This window comes from Aphis gossypii, chromosome 2, assembly GCF_020184175.1.
Source record: "Aphis gossypii isolate Hap1 chromosome 2, ASM2018417v2, whole genome shotgun sequence".
Classification (NCBI taxonomy): Eukaryota; Metazoa; Arthropoda; class Insecta; order Hemiptera; family Aphididae; genus Aphis; species Aphis gossypii.
The window spans coordinates 16,811,345-16,826,882 of record NC_065531.1 but is presented as its reverse complement, the minus strand read 5'-3'; the positions used below and the strand labels follow the sequence as shown (position 1 = coordinate 16,826,882).

Genomic DNA, 15,538 nt, shown 5'->3' with positions numbered 1-15,538 from the left:
GATCATGATTTTTATACTTTTTTGAATATTACTTAAATAATTACTATAGGTAATAAAAAGTATTATGATAGTAGAGTGAATAAATTATTATAGATTTTAGTTAAAACTAATAATAGTAATATCATAATGTTATTAGAGCAATTTGCATTTTAATTTTTACATTTTATTTAGTGCTAGCAATTTTAAGGAAGCTTTTCTAAGTATGAGATTTGGTGAAATAATTAACTTTATTTCTGTTTTATAAAACTTACTGATAGATTTCTACTCAATATTTGTTATTGGAATTTTCAATTACAATAATAATTATTGTAATCATTATAATAATGTTTTTCATATGATATAAGATATTAATAAATAAACATACATGAGCAAGGCCGTAACTGGGGGTCTAGGAGTCCAGACCCCCTCCCCATTTTTTTCAGTTATGGCCATGTACATGAGTAGATTCTATTATAATACTTATAATTGTTATAAATAGTTTATATTTTTATTACATCACCAGTAGACTAACATTTTGTGGGGTACTACTATGCCACTTCTTACCAATCATTGAAACAATAAAATTAAATAATCACCTAGTATTAAAGATTCTAATAATATGTGGAAAAATGAAATATTTTGGATAAACCTTTTACTCCAACCACCAAAAAAAAAAAAAATAAATAAATCCTAGATACGTGCCTATTAATGTGAATTAAATATACTTGATAATTTGAAAAGATATTAATTTATAGCATTGAGCTTAGTTTATTAAATAACTAGAAATTCCAAAGAATAAAATATAATATGTTTTAAAAGTATGATCAATAATAAAAGTATTAACACTTTAAATTTTATAATTTTATATATTATGTAACCTAACTTTATTACTATAACAAATATAACCTACTTAACGAAACGTATTTAATTTTGTAAAACCATATTCACAATCTAAAATATGTAAATCTGTTGATATCAAACTTTTTTAAGAACTACAAAATTAATTTTATTTATTTATATATTATTCATTGAAACGTCTTTGTCAATGCTTAGCACAAGTGGGTAGGTAAGGTGATCATATGATCTACTTATCTACATAAATATCTCAATACACATTATACTACCCACCCCCCTTCTCCAAAAAAAGATGTATGCAGTCTTCACTCCCAGTACCCAGTGGAGTAAGATCTAGTTGGAAATCGGATAGTGCAATCGGATGACAGCACGGGAAATTGGTGGTTGTGAGAACCATACATTTTTTTACACATTGCTATAAGTCAAACCGATGACTATGTGAATCGCAGTCAACTACGTGACCACTGCACCACTCCCGCCCCAACACAAAATTGTAATAATCAATTTGTAAACAAGATTATACAAATCTCAGTTTTAAATATATTAAAAAAAAAGTCTTAAAAGTTTTTAAAATTATTTAAATTAATTTATCAATTACCTTATCAGGACCTTCTTTAAATAGCTCTAGTATAATATTTTTTACAGATAATTCAAATTTAGCTAATGTTCTGATTTCTTGTGATTGGGATTTGTTTTTTTCAACATCAACAGTTACTTTAATTTCTAATAAAACAAATAAAAACATATTAGATATTTCAATTTACAAAATTAACTATAAACATTTTCAATATATAAAACTAACCATTTGAATAATTTTGTGATGTGCTTAGTAATGGTTGATTATTTGGAGGAGTCAAGTCATCTTTTCCTTCACTAAGATTTTCATTTAATACCTTCATTACTAAAATGTAATCAAAATGACTAACAGTTACCTATAACAATCCCAATTAAATAATAGGTAAATAGCTATATGTAAAATATTTTAAAATTATTAATTTTACTTTGATAGAGTCAAATTTAGCCACTACATCAAAATCTGGATGATCAGTATACCATGCTGATGATAAATTACGTTTTACAATTAAAGAAAACGTAATAGGTTGTAATAATAGACAGTCAAACACAAAATATTTAATACCATCATTCAATTTCACTCTGAAAGTAGTACATTAAAAACATATATTACTATACTTATATATTTCAAACTTATAAATAATCGAACCTGGATACTTTAAGATCTTGTAAATTTAAACTCAATTGATCAATCACTGCTGGAATATAATCAGTTCCTTTATGAATAAGCAAAAATGAGTTTGTAATAGATAAATACCCAAAATCAAAACATAATGCTTCTAAACTAAAAGAGTTTTGTGGTACAACAATGACTGGAGCCTTTAATAAAAACATAATTAATTTTTAGAAAAATAAAAGAGAAATTAAATAGTAAATACATACTTTCAAATTAATATCAAGAGCAACTCGAGTAGCTGATTTCACATTCATTTTAGCAGTAGCTACAGCAGCAGCCCCTGCTTCATAAACAGCAGCTTTTCCAGCTTGGAAATGATTTATAAAGCACTATAAATATAAATATAACAAATGCATTTTAACATAATACTTTATATATTTATTTTAATAAATGAGTTCACTTATACATTTTAATTTTTAATATATGAATAAATCATAATTATAGATAATTACTGAAGAGTAAACAATACTTACTAATAATTTGGTCATAAAACGATTTAAAAATACACATTTTATACATCCTGATGAAATTGAAATAAAAATTTCTGGTGAATCATAATCAACAAGATATTGTTCATTATACATTATCATTTGAAATTTCAAAGCTTCATCATTTTCAGCAACATGAATAATCTAAGCATGTAAAATTCAAATGGTTAGTAAATAATTATATTAAAAAAATTAAATAGTGATTTTCTTTGAAAGTGCATAGTTGAAATTATACTAGTGTAACGATAGTCGTCATCAACATTGTACATTACTCCCTATGTTAAACATAGCTAATATGCTGAGTATTAAGTGTTGGCAAATGCGGTCAAGCAATTATACTGATGAGGATTTTAGGCATGGCATAAAATGTGAATGACCGACCAGGACTCCAAAGAGTGGCAGTGGATGGCCAATTGTGTATCGCGGCAGTTGAAGAGTGACAAGATCAGAAGAATACCCAAAACATACCACCACAGCCCGATCGGTAACCCTCATTTAGATTATACGTAATATATATATTATTTAATAAGATAGATTATAAGATTGTTATAAGCTTTAAGGTTTTAGTATTTTTAAGTAGTTCTAATATAAAGGACACAATATATATGTATATACAGATTTAATATATACTATAATATATATATTATATATTAATATATACATTGAGTCTGGTTTCACATAAGGTAACCCTGATTCTTAGTAATAGTATCACCCACCGAGGTCGAATCCCTGAGACCTCATTAATATTAATAGAACTGCAAGTGGAGCGATACGTGGAGAGGGGACGTTACACTAGTTTAAAAGTTTTTTTTATTCAATGTAATAGTTGATATATATTGAACAAGACTGATTATTAAAATAATTTAAGGCATTTATTACTTACGTGTTTATAAATTGTATCAGATGATGGATCAAAAACACTAATATTTTGTAGTTTAGCATCAATTTGAATATCTGATTTCTTTATTGAAACACACGACTCAAGTTGAGTTATAAGCATATGAGCTAAATCTTCAGCTTCAGATACAATTATAAGTTGTATTTCACCTATTTTCGCTACTAATTTTAAATCTTTGATGTCTTTGTCCTCCATCAATTTTTTATTTACTAAATATATTTTTTTTAATAAATAATAAATAGCAGTATTCAATATTTAATTTAATCATATTATACATACATTGTTGAACTTTACTAGCAGCAGATTCTTCAAGAATAGTTGATAATGCATTGGAAACTAAATGCATTCTTTTGAGTTTGACAGGTTTTTGAACTTGCAATGGAGGTTCTGAGTTATAATTGTACTGTTTTTGCATGTTTGTTATATTAGTACTAACATTGTTCATCCAATCAAAAAAGTAAAGTAATGCATCTCTATTAGCTGTTGCTAATAACTTAGTAAAATTTAATTCCAGTAGTTGCAATACGTTATCATTAGTATAAAATTCTGGAGAGTTTTTATCCACCTACAAAAGTAAATTTGGTTATATTTTAAGTAATGATCAAGTATTTAATGTATACTTACTAGAGTATACTTCATAAGTAAGAGGTACTGATTTTCATCTTCACTTGGTGTGTCAACTAAAGGTATAATAGTTTCTTTATAATATTGAGCTAAAAATAGTCTACCCAATTTCAAAGCAATACTCGTATTAAATGATTGTTGAGTTAATGACAGTTCTAGAGTAAGTAAATTAAAGTCTAATAATGGACTTAACCAAGAGCCTTTATCATCATAAGATAGTACTTTAATTGATAAACCTAGAATTATAGGAAAACAAGTAAAATATACACCAATTTAATACCAATTTAAACTAATAAATCAATTTAACTAATTAAACTATGTGTGTTATCTCACGTTTAAGAACTAATTTAACATCCAATGATGTAAATTGCACATTTACATCAGAAGATTTTTCAGCTTCTTTTCTTTGGCTAGTTAAATTTCTAGTCATATTGAATGCATCAATTTTTTGACGTAATGACATTGCTGAACCGAGTATATCAAAATCCTGAAAGAAAAATTAATGTTATTTATAATGACTTAAAAAAAAAAAAAATGCTATAATTTTGGTATTAAAAAAATGAATTATTTCACCATACAAAATGAGAATAATCTTTAAAATACTTACATGAGGATTATCATCAAATTCTTTGGCTTTCTTTGGTAAAGGAACACTTAAAAACACTGACAGAGCATCCAAAATTCGATTTTCTGCAGTAATATAAAATAACATAAACAATAATATAATATAATTTATGTGCAAAAAATAGAATATACTGTTTTCATAAGATATTACTAAATAGTAAATATTTAAAATTAAATTATTTATCAATTCATAAAAAAAAAGTTTTTAAATCATTTAGCTTCAAAGAAAATCTTATTATATTTATTATTTATTTATTATTCACCCTTATTTTTTAGTGTTGTATTTTTAATATAATATACATTACTGCTGACTACAATAGCCAATTCAATTATATGCAACTTAATTTTAACTAATGTGTTTATTTGGTCAAATTCATGAAATATTTTTTAAAACTTGGTAAATATGTAGGTACTAAACTACTAACTTAAAAATAATAATGGACAATAGCTTATGTTAATTAATTGAAGAGTACAAAGCTTAATAATACATAAACCTCGCATCATAATTAATTATTTAAAATTGTTTATAATATTTTTAAATAATAAAATGTATAAAATATTAAGTAATATTAATTCTGTATTCACCTGCAATTTTTATATCAATAGCTGGAAGCTCTCCAGTCACCTTAAGCAATGGCAAACGAGGATCATCAGTTATTAAACATTTTTCAACTTGAATGGATAGGGTGGTTGGCTTCAGAATATAAAGTTCATTTTGAAATGATTCATTAAACTTATTTTTCCACTTGTCACCTTTATTAGCAATTAATATCTAAAAATGAATAATTATAATAATTATTATTATCATCATACATAATATTTATTTTTAGTATTATCACATACTTGAGCATTTTCTAGTTCAATATAATAGCGATCGTAGCTACGACTAACAATTTCTTGTAGAACTTCAGATTGTGAGGCTCCCATTTTATGCATTGATTGAATACTTACTAAATTCTCTGTGGTTTGTGGTTTAGATTTTATTTTTAAACAACCTAAATTAAAAACTAATAAAGACTGGTTTCTGTAAGAAAGAAATTTATGTTAATGCATTTGTTGTGCTTTTTTTTAATATTTTAAAATAGTTTGGTACTTTTTGTAAAATCCGCCATGAGGTATAACAATGTAAGATGGCATCATATCAATTTTTAATTCAAGCCTTTTATGTTCTTCTATGATATGCTGCATACCTAGAGCCGATTTTTCTTTGATCTCAGCTAGTTTTACACCAGCTGCTGCTTGTAATCTATGTAATTAGAGAATGTATATTTTATGTAACCATAAATTAAAATAATTTTTTTTTTAATTCAAGTTACTATAACATAACTATACTAATATAAACTATCTAAATTATTATTTTGTTATAAATTATTAAATTATGGAAACAAACAAAATGTATACTTGACGTACTGTGTTGTAACATTTGATTGTTGAACTGTGAATATATTCATAATTTTAATTATTGTTTGAGCATCATATACCATTTTTAAAGGTCTGAATGACAATATCACTCTACTATCACAATTTTGATCAAGAGGATTTGTTTCAAACAACAAACTGAATAAATATTTTTGTCTGTCAATGCTATCTTGATCAAAATCTTGGGTACACGCTAAATCTTGAGCGCTTTTGTATTGATCAAATGATTTAGAGATTATAAGTTTTGGTATTGTATTTGATTGTTGCAGACCTAGTACTGATAATGTTTCACCAGAAGCTTCCACTCTAGAATACAAATTATTTTATGTAATTAGATGAAAATAATAAGTAAATAATTGTATTGTAATACTTTATAGCATTAGCTGTTAATCTTCTTTGAAGTTCAAGTGAAAACTCTTTAAAACAGACAGTCAACACTTTTTGTATAGCTGTAAATTCTTCGTCAAAAACAGATATTTCTAATGTATGCAAACAGAATTTAAATGTTGTGTCTATAAATGTTTCAGGATAGATTGTTGTAGCTGAACTTTCTTGATAACCTATTGCTTTATACAACTTTTCTTTTTCACTTGCATTCATAACTTCTTCAAATTGTTTGACTAACATACAAAAATAAATTAAAATAAGGTAAAACTATAAGACTAATTAAAATCGTAAATTACTAATATCTTTTTCTTTTTCTTTATCACTTTCATTTTTGGAACGCCAAAAACTAAACCAGCCACGTTCTGCTTCTACTTTTTTTATTTCTTCTTGAATTTTTCCTTCTCTTTCCACCTATAAATTCAAATATACTTATAATTTCTCACAGAATGAATTCGATAAGTTTTTGTGTATTTTTTCATTATTAATGACAATTTTAGTTAAGATGTTCATTTTACAAGCTAAAAATTAAAAATTGGATACATTAAAGTTTAAAGATTTGAACTATATGTATGTATATGTTATAACTTATTTTCAGGGAAAAAATTTAATTGTTATACAATATAAATTAAATAACAAATATCAATATAGAATAGTTAATACCATAATATTCCAATATTGTAAGTTATATTTTAAGTAAAAATTATAAAGAAGAAAATATGTATTTAAATAATATTAAAATTATTAAGATTTAATTGAAGATTGTACTCAAAATTCTTACCATATTTTCTACTTTTTGTCTGGTTAAAATAATATTCATCACATCTAAATGATTTTCCAATTCAGATATTCTATTTAATGTTATGGTTGATGGTTTTTTTGATTCCAGTTTTTGTTTATAAAGAATACTATACTCTTTAACTAATTTCCTATGAGAACTCATATGAGCCCAATCCCAATTTTTATGTATCCTTCTTACATCTTCTTCCAAAACACATTTATATGCAAACTTCCACCTAAATTCAAGTAATTTAACAAAAAACAAACAGTTAAATGAATAAAAAAGTGTAGAATAATTTTAAAATATATATACATTATTAATACAATACCAGCAAACACTAAATTTTATAAATGTAATAAATATTAAAAATCTGTTTTAAAAAAATTCTAATGACTAATGTTAACAATGTAAAAAGATAATTGTCAAATGTCAGCCAATAGACTCCGCTACCAAGGCTTAATTTAAAAATAATAAAAAAAATAATAACATTAATATAATACCATATTGAACTGAAATAAGAACATCAATAAAAACAAAAATAATATTATCTTGTGAGGACGTTATACCGACATATGTTGTCTTCGTGTTACACACGTAAGACATAGACAAAATGCATTTAAGCAATCTGAGTAGAACTCGCTCAATTTTGGTTCTAGAGTAAATATACATATTATAAAATTTAATTATGACAATATTTCTGAGGGCAAGACACTGCGTTTTTTCCATTATTCCTAATATAACGTTTGTTATATCGCTAAGAAATAGCAAAAATATCAACATTTTTAAATGACCTTGAACTTTTCCAAATTTAAATTTTTTAAAGAAATGCAGTGTATCAGAAATATTGTCACAATTCAATTTTATATTAAGTAAATTTTTTTTAGTTTTATTTAGCAGTATGTTACAGCAGCGCTTTACTAATGAGTGTCATAAATATAGAGAAAGACCTAGCTAATAACATTGTTTTTGAAGAAACATTAAACACATTAGTAAATGTTAATAGAAAATTACATTTGACACTAATTAAATTAAATACTATAGTAAAAAAGGGAGATCTAGTGAGTTACGCTCTGCTGTACAGTAGGTATCGAGTGGAACTTGGACATAGAGTTGGTCATTATAATGGGTGTGTTAAATTTAAATCCAATGGTATCATTATGGTATCGTGATATAGATATCATTGTATACAATAAAACTATTCTAAATGGAGATGATTTGTCAGTCTAGCATATATATTTTTCATTGGGTGATGAAAAAGGTGGTTAATCTAAAATAATTTGATTGTAAATAATTGTTATTTTACTAATGAATATTTAATTCTGTAAAAATATAAACTTTAAATAAAATTTTTATAATTGGCCTACGCTTAACTTCTTTTATTCTTTTATAATTATTGTAAATCGAACTTGTAGAATATCTTGTATTAAATTTTTAATTCTTAGCTACTTATACAAAAATTTTTATAAATTGTAAACTCAAAATAATTTACAAATATTCACAATTTTTATAAATTTTTATCAATATTTGAACTTCTAACGCTGGTAAAAAAAAATTGTACCTATGTATTTTTATAATTTTTGAATCACTTCAAGACTAACTCATGAAGAACTTTGTATTCAATTTTCAAGTAATTTGATTTAGCCAAAAAATTTTTATCAACATTTATATAAAAAAAACACGAATATTTCCTATTATTTAGCCTATTATTACTTATAAAAAAAATTGTGATTAACAATTTTTGAATAACTACAATAAAAAAAAAGAATATAAGAAACCTTGTATTAAATTTTCAAGTTTTTTGGTCATCCATAATTTTTTTTATCATTAGGTATTTTAAAAAAAAATACTTAGAAATATCTAAAATTTCAGTTGTCTATAAATAGCTCAAAAAAGCCAGAATATTTTGAAAATTGAACCGAACCGTATATAGATAACATTAATGTAAATATTTGGTGGAAATTTCAAGTATTCATAATAATTTGTTTTTACCATAAAAAAAAAAATTGATTTTATCAAAAACTGGTTTTGTGTAAAATTTCCTATTTTTCCATAATTTTTTTTTTTGTTTTTTACGATTTTTTTGAAAACCACTGGTAACTTCTTACGATTGACCGCTATAATGCACTAAGGATATTCAATTTGCCACCAAGAGCCAGCCCTGAAGTTTTAAATTATTTCGACAAGTTATGGTGTACAGACACGAAAATATATACATCATTGTAAAATCAATACAATCATTATTCTGTTTAGAATCTAAAATAATTATGGCATAAATACAGAAAATAATAGCTGTAAAGCTTAATAATTATTATTATAATACAATATGTTCAACATATAGGTATACCAGGTGATTCTTTAATTAATAAGCACTTATTTTTTAAAGAACGCTATTTTATAAAGACCTAAAATTATGTAAAAAAATGTTTTCAAACATTTTAACGAGTTTTATTTGATAAAATTACTCGGTTCCAGTATAGACATAAACATATATTTTGTGAGTTACCTATCATTAAAAATTATTTTTACTAGCTGGTACACTAAATAATAAATATTAATAACAATTGTTTTTACCATTCTTTATAGTTTCCTTTATATTCTTTAAGTAATGGTCGGTATTTTCTATAAGGCATTGCTTTAGTTAAACGATCTAAAGATTCAGCAGCCATAATTAAATGTTGATATTGAGTTTTACTAATTCCTGAACCATAAAATAATATTGTGTTAACAACTTTAGTTTTAAATAAAAATATATAGTGTTTCTATAAATATTGTATTTACTGATGTTTAAGCTTTCCATGTCAATAAGAATAGAATATTTTGGTATTGTAAAATTACTACCATCTAATTCTGGTTTTGGATTCATTTTCATTTTAGCTTTAGCGTTAATTGGACCCAACACTAAAATAAAAAAGTAATATTTTTCATTACTTATTAATAATTAGTAATTATACAATTATTACAACAATAAACAAATATTTATATTACAACTTACAATATTCATAACCATCAGGAAGAACATCTTTCTTTGGTATTCCATTTATGAAAGAATCGTTGTATGTTTCTTTTGGTTGTTCAGTGAATAAACTACCTTTAGAATTCCAATAAACTGCATATCCTTCCATAGATATAATCTAAGTAAATACCATTTAAGAAAAAAAAATTACAATCCTTTCAATGATAAAACTAAGGAATTGAGGGGAAACTGAGGTGAAAATTGACCTTAAGTCTTAATTGGCCAACTAATAACATCATATTATGTTATCGCTTACTATAATAATACTATGTTTTGATACCTAACAAATGACTACAGAATAGTAATTATACCTGTATAACATTTGTATAATATACATTTTTATGACCATTAAATTATAGGGGTAGATGGTATGTCAGTAGATATAATTAAGTCTATTGGCTTAGTTAAAAAAAAAAAATTATGAAAATCTTATACCTGTCTGTCTTGCCATGACCTAACATTATAAAGTTACATTTAGTTGTTCGAGTATAGTTTCACTAGTTTTATTATAAGCGTAAATAATAAATTGATTGTCAAATTTAAAGTTAATATTATCTTTATGTTCACAGAAACCTGTTTAATTTTTTTTTTATTTCATAAATATATTATAAATTTATAACTCACTTTTAAGTTAAAAAATTTAAAAAATATTTTAGCAAACAAAGATGTTTTCTAATATTATAATAAGTCATTAACTAAACTGTATAAATAATGAAACTAAATATATTATGTATTATATTACATAATAAAATATAAATACATGTTATACAATTATATATTGGTAATGTTAAGCACTTGAAAGTTGTTGGAGACAACAAATAGGAGTTTGCCATATTTTTAATAATAAAAACAAATTAGAAAAAGAAGATCAATGTATGTAGTTAAGTATCTTATTTAATTTTTGTTATTTAAAAAATTTAATTTCATTGTACACTACAAATTAACTCTTTAAACAACTACTGTGTCTGAAAAAAGTTAACCCTATAAATTACAGAATTTAATGCTGTTTTTAAATATTTGATAATAGTCACAAAGGAAGAATATATTTTTTATCTATAAATATAGTTTGTATTTTATATGTACCTTTAATTCAAAAAATCATAGGTACACCATTAAAGCCTAAATATTTTAATACTGTAAAACCTATATCATAAAATAATTGAACTTTATACAAATTTATAAGATATAACAGTAACAAAATACATACATACTATCATAATTTATTTAAATTTTAATTCTTAAAATGTATCTACCTTAAAAATCATTGCTAGTGGATCTTGACCTTTATCAATAAATCTATTCCAATTTGAATCAGTTGAATGAGATGTTATATCATATAGTGTACAACCAAAAGAAAATGGATTATTAGGAAACGTTACTCGGTCTTCATATCTAATATGGATTGTTTTAATATTGACTTGTACATTTCTGATAATCTGAGTAGCCAACTTTTCAACAAAAGAATCTTTTACATTATCTTGATCCATTTCTAAAAAATTATATTATAATAACAATAAATTTATTGAATATTAATACCTAATTAACAAGTAACATACATTCCAAAACTAGTTAAACACCTAATAAGATATTAATAAATAATGTTATGAACTATGTAATTTAATCATCATTCATGTAGCACTATTGTAAAACTAAATGAATTTTAAAAAATGATTCATATTTTTGGTAAAATAATATTTCAAACTAAAAAGGAATATTATGGAATTTTGTTAGCATTTTAATTTTGAACGCTTATACCAAAAAATAGTTGCTACGTATTTTTGACATTTTTAAATTCTGTAAGAATAATAAATAAAGAATGTTCAATGTTGTATTTAATTATTACACTTTATAATTTATAGACAAAAATTTATCATATAAAATCAAAAACAAATTTAATTATCTTAATATCACAAAAACATACAAAGTATTTAAAAATTATAAATTATGTCTAGAAAATTGATTATTTGGTGGAAATTTCAAATCAATGTGGTAATTAATTTTTGTATAAAAAAAAGAACAAAAACAAAATTGATGTTGTTGAACAATAGTATTGAGTTAATATTCTAGGTTTTTCATAATCAGTTTATTGTTTTCTCTAAATTATTTTGAAAAATACTAGGAATTATTAGTAACCAATCTAATACATACATCACTTTATTAAGAAACAAAAAAAATTCTAAATTAAGTTAATTTTAGTCTCATAGAAGGTACAAATAAAAGGAATAAAATATAAATAAAATGTTCTAAATAAATAAATGTTATGAAAAAAGTAACAGCTCAGAATGTTTTTTACTCAAATTATCATTTAATAGTATTTATGCATAGAAACTATATTTTTTAAGTTGATATTATGATCACGTACTATTTTTTTGTTGATCCAACAATTTAATATTTTCTATTCTTAAAATTTCATTTTGTTTTGCAGTTTGTTTGTTTTTCTCTTCTTTTTCCACATCATAAGTAACATCTTGTGTTGGAACAACAAGTAAGAAAAGACTGTCAATGGAGGCTTCTACTGAACCACTATAAAGATTTTTCCACGGTATTTTTAAAACCAACTTTCCTATATAACAAACAATAACACCAACCAACATAAATAATAAATAAAAATAGAATTTTTTTAAATTAAAATCATTTAAGTTTACCTAGATGTCCATAAATAGTTCTAATTGGAAGGTCTAAATTATCTAAACATGTTTCTTTTAGTTTAAGATCTCTTAACACAACATCACCTATAAGAAAAATTCATTAATATTTATTACATTTGATAAAATTCAAAGTATTGAATTTATTTATAATACATTATTAAATTATTCTGAAAATTATAGTGTACATATAAACAAAATCTGTTATTTAGTTTTGAGTTCAACCGTGTAATGAAGACTACTAGTTTTACTAAATTCTGTACAGTTTCATAATTTTGACATAGCAATAATATAAGGGTATTAAATAAAGTATACACTAAAAAATATACCCTGATGAATAGCCCAACTTAGCCCTCAGATTAAAATTAAGAAATTGATATATAAAATGAAAGATTAAAAGAATAATTGAGATAAGACATAGTACATGATAAAAATAACTATAAGCACACAATTAAGTTTAAAAAATAATGCTTATAAAGATAAGATAACTATTTAAGGAGCAAATACAATTTAATAACATATTATTGGTGATTATTGATAATATTCAACATATTTCAACTATTATGAAATGCATTATTATTTACAACAATAATAATTATGTATAATATAATTATATAGGTGTGACTAGAATGCTTACTAAATATATGTAATAAACACAACATTCTTTTATTTTAAACTTGCTTATTTAAGCCTTCAGTGTTTTGCTTAAAAACATTTTTTATCAAGAAGTCAACAAGTAATATAAAATAAAAAATTTATTTTTAATAAACAAATAATAAACAGTTATAATAGGTAGTTATCATACATTATAAACCTAATGGGGTATAATATAAAAAGATATCTATGATTTATCATTATTTTCAGTAATTTTATAGTTAAGTTTGAATAGTACAATATTTTTTTATTACAATTAAAATATACTATTGTCTGTAAAAGTTTATTATTATCTAATATAAAATAAACTTGATATTTCTCAATTTATATAGGTAATGCAGTTAAAATAGTAACCAGGCAGTTATTTTTTATAAAAGTTATGAACTTAATATAGGAAAATATTTTATTTTCAGGTTATTTTAAATAAATCTATTAAAATTAATTAAAACTTGTTTTATAGTAGGTATAAAATACAAATGTGTTGAGCTAACTTAGGCTTAAATAATACTAACATAATTTTTCGTTATTATAATAAAAAAAATATCATACAAAAATACTCATTCAACAGAAAATACAATATTCTTCACTGATAAAAATTATTAAAAACGCTAAATTGTTAATATATGATTATATAAATGTAAAATACCTAAACCTAATAATAATCAATAGATTATTTTATGTATAATATTTAAAAAAAATAAATAAATAGGTAATATATTATGAAAATATCAGAAATAGTTATTTCTATAATTATTTAAAAACTATAAAGATAAATTTTAGAATAAAATAATAAGTGAAATATAAGCAATAACACTTCAACCGAAATATTAAGAAAAGAATAATGAAATTTAAATGGAATCTTAATTAAATAGGATTCCATTACCTTTATTTTTTAACTTGTTTCTAAGGGCACCGTAGTAAAAACATATTACATAAAATTGAAACAGATAAAACAATATACTAGCCACAGAATAGAAAAATATATTAGAAGCTGAACAAAAAAAAAAATGTAGGTATTCAACACAACAAAAGTGTAATCATTTATACTTACCACCCCATATTCCAATATTCAACTGAGAACTATCTAAATTCTCAACATATTCACCAATGAACCTGTTGAGCACATCAGCCACCAAAGATTCAAACACCATAATTGCTGATGAATTTTGAGATTATAGAATAAAATCAAAAATTGTAACACATTGTTGCTAAATAATACAGAAACAGTATTTAAATATCCACACAATACAATAAATAATATATATGTAAAAAAAAATATACTTTACCTACATTAGAACCGTATAGAATAAAAGTAAATGTAAATAAAATACATCTATCTACAAATTCAAGTTGATGACATAATCATTAATCATAAAATTTTAGTATTACCTTCCACTGATTCCACTGATTCGATAGTCAAAATGTCAAATTATTAAATTAATAAAATAATAGATAACGGCTGATAAAAAAATAATAAGTTTTTATCAGTTAGCAACAATATTTAAAAGCAATACTACCAACCCAAGTTTGAAATTTGTATCACCATAATATTAGAATACCGTGAATTAAGGTACACTACCACGATCACGATGCAGAGAAGATCTTCTCTACATCGTGACCACGATTTAAGATATAGTCTACTATTTGAAATATTGCGATCTGTAGTACAATAGTCATTGACATAAACATAATATAATAATATATATATTATCCACTGCTAATGAGTTTCTATGATGGTTAGTCTGTTTTTTATTGCATATGGCTTGGTATTGGTGTACAAAATAAAAAGTATAACCAACACAGATAAAATGAATTTAATTTGGTCTGTGAACTGTGAAAGTGTGAACCACAGCAGTTTTAGATAGAGAAATCCGTGGGTACAACAAACATCCATAATATTATGATCTTAATATGTATGATTTACA

General features: G+C 23.8%; 1 protein-coding gene across 4 annotated transcripts in view; it reads right to left on the bottom strand.

The window, feature by feature from the left end:
* Positions 1–15,055, bottom strand: part of LOC114127439 (intermembrane lipid transfer protein Vps13) — a 30,000-nt gene extending 14,945 nt beyond the window's left edge. For 2 of the 4 annotated variants that reach the window (XM_050201683.1, XM_027991675.2), the window contains exons 1-26: positions 14,900–15,055; positions 14,665–14,821; positions 12,960–13,046; positions 12,677–12,877; positions 11,568–11,803; positions 10,294–10,432; positions 10,080–10,199; positions 9,873–9,999; positions 7,302–7,536; positions 6,820–6,934; positions 6,507–6,756; positions 6,128–6,442; positions 5,811–5,963; positions 5,561–5,741; positions 5,303–5,489; positions 4,701–4,783; positions 4,427–4,580; positions 4,094–4,329; positions 3,749–4,034; positions 3,455–3,678; positions 2,557–2,715; positions 2,290–2,412; positions 2,057–2,226; positions 1,836–1,989; positions 1,637–1,766; positions 1,433–1,557 (exon numbers count right to left, since the gene is read on the bottom strand). In XM_050201683.1, coding sequence (XP_050057640.1) covers positions 1,433–1,557; positions 1,637–1,766; positions 1,836–1,989; positions 2,057–2,226; positions 2,290–2,412; positions 2,557–2,715; positions 3,455–3,678; positions 3,749–4,034; positions 4,094–4,329; positions 4,427–4,580; positions 4,701–4,783; positions 5,303–5,489; positions 5,561–5,741; positions 5,811–5,963; positions 6,128–6,442; positions 6,507–6,756; positions 6,820–6,934; positions 7,302–7,536; positions 9,873–9,999; positions 10,080–10,199; positions 10,294–10,432; positions 11,568–11,803; positions 12,677–12,877; positions 12,960–13,046; positions 14,665–14,764 — 4,290 coding nt within the window. In that variant the 5' untranslated portion in view covers positions 14,765–14,821; positions 14,900–15,055. The remainder of the gene's footprint in view (positions 1–1,432; positions 1,558–1,636; positions 1,767–1,835; positions 1,990–2,056; positions 2,227–2,289; positions 2,413–2,556; positions 2,716–3,454; positions 3,679–3,748; positions 4,035–4,093; positions 4,330–4,426; positions 4,581–4,700; positions 4,784–5,302; positions 5,490–5,560; positions 5,742–5,810; positions 5,964–6,127; positions 6,443–6,506; positions 6,757–6,819; positions 6,935–7,301; positions 7,537–9,872; positions 10,000–10,079; positions 10,200–10,293; positions 10,433–11,567; positions 11,804–12,676; positions 12,878–12,959; positions 13,047–14,664; positions 14,822–14,899) is intronic. The other 2 variants (XM_027991671.2, XM_027991672.2) reach the window with 2 other exon arrangements.
* Between the last annotated feature and the right edge of the window lie 483 nt (positions 15,056–15,538).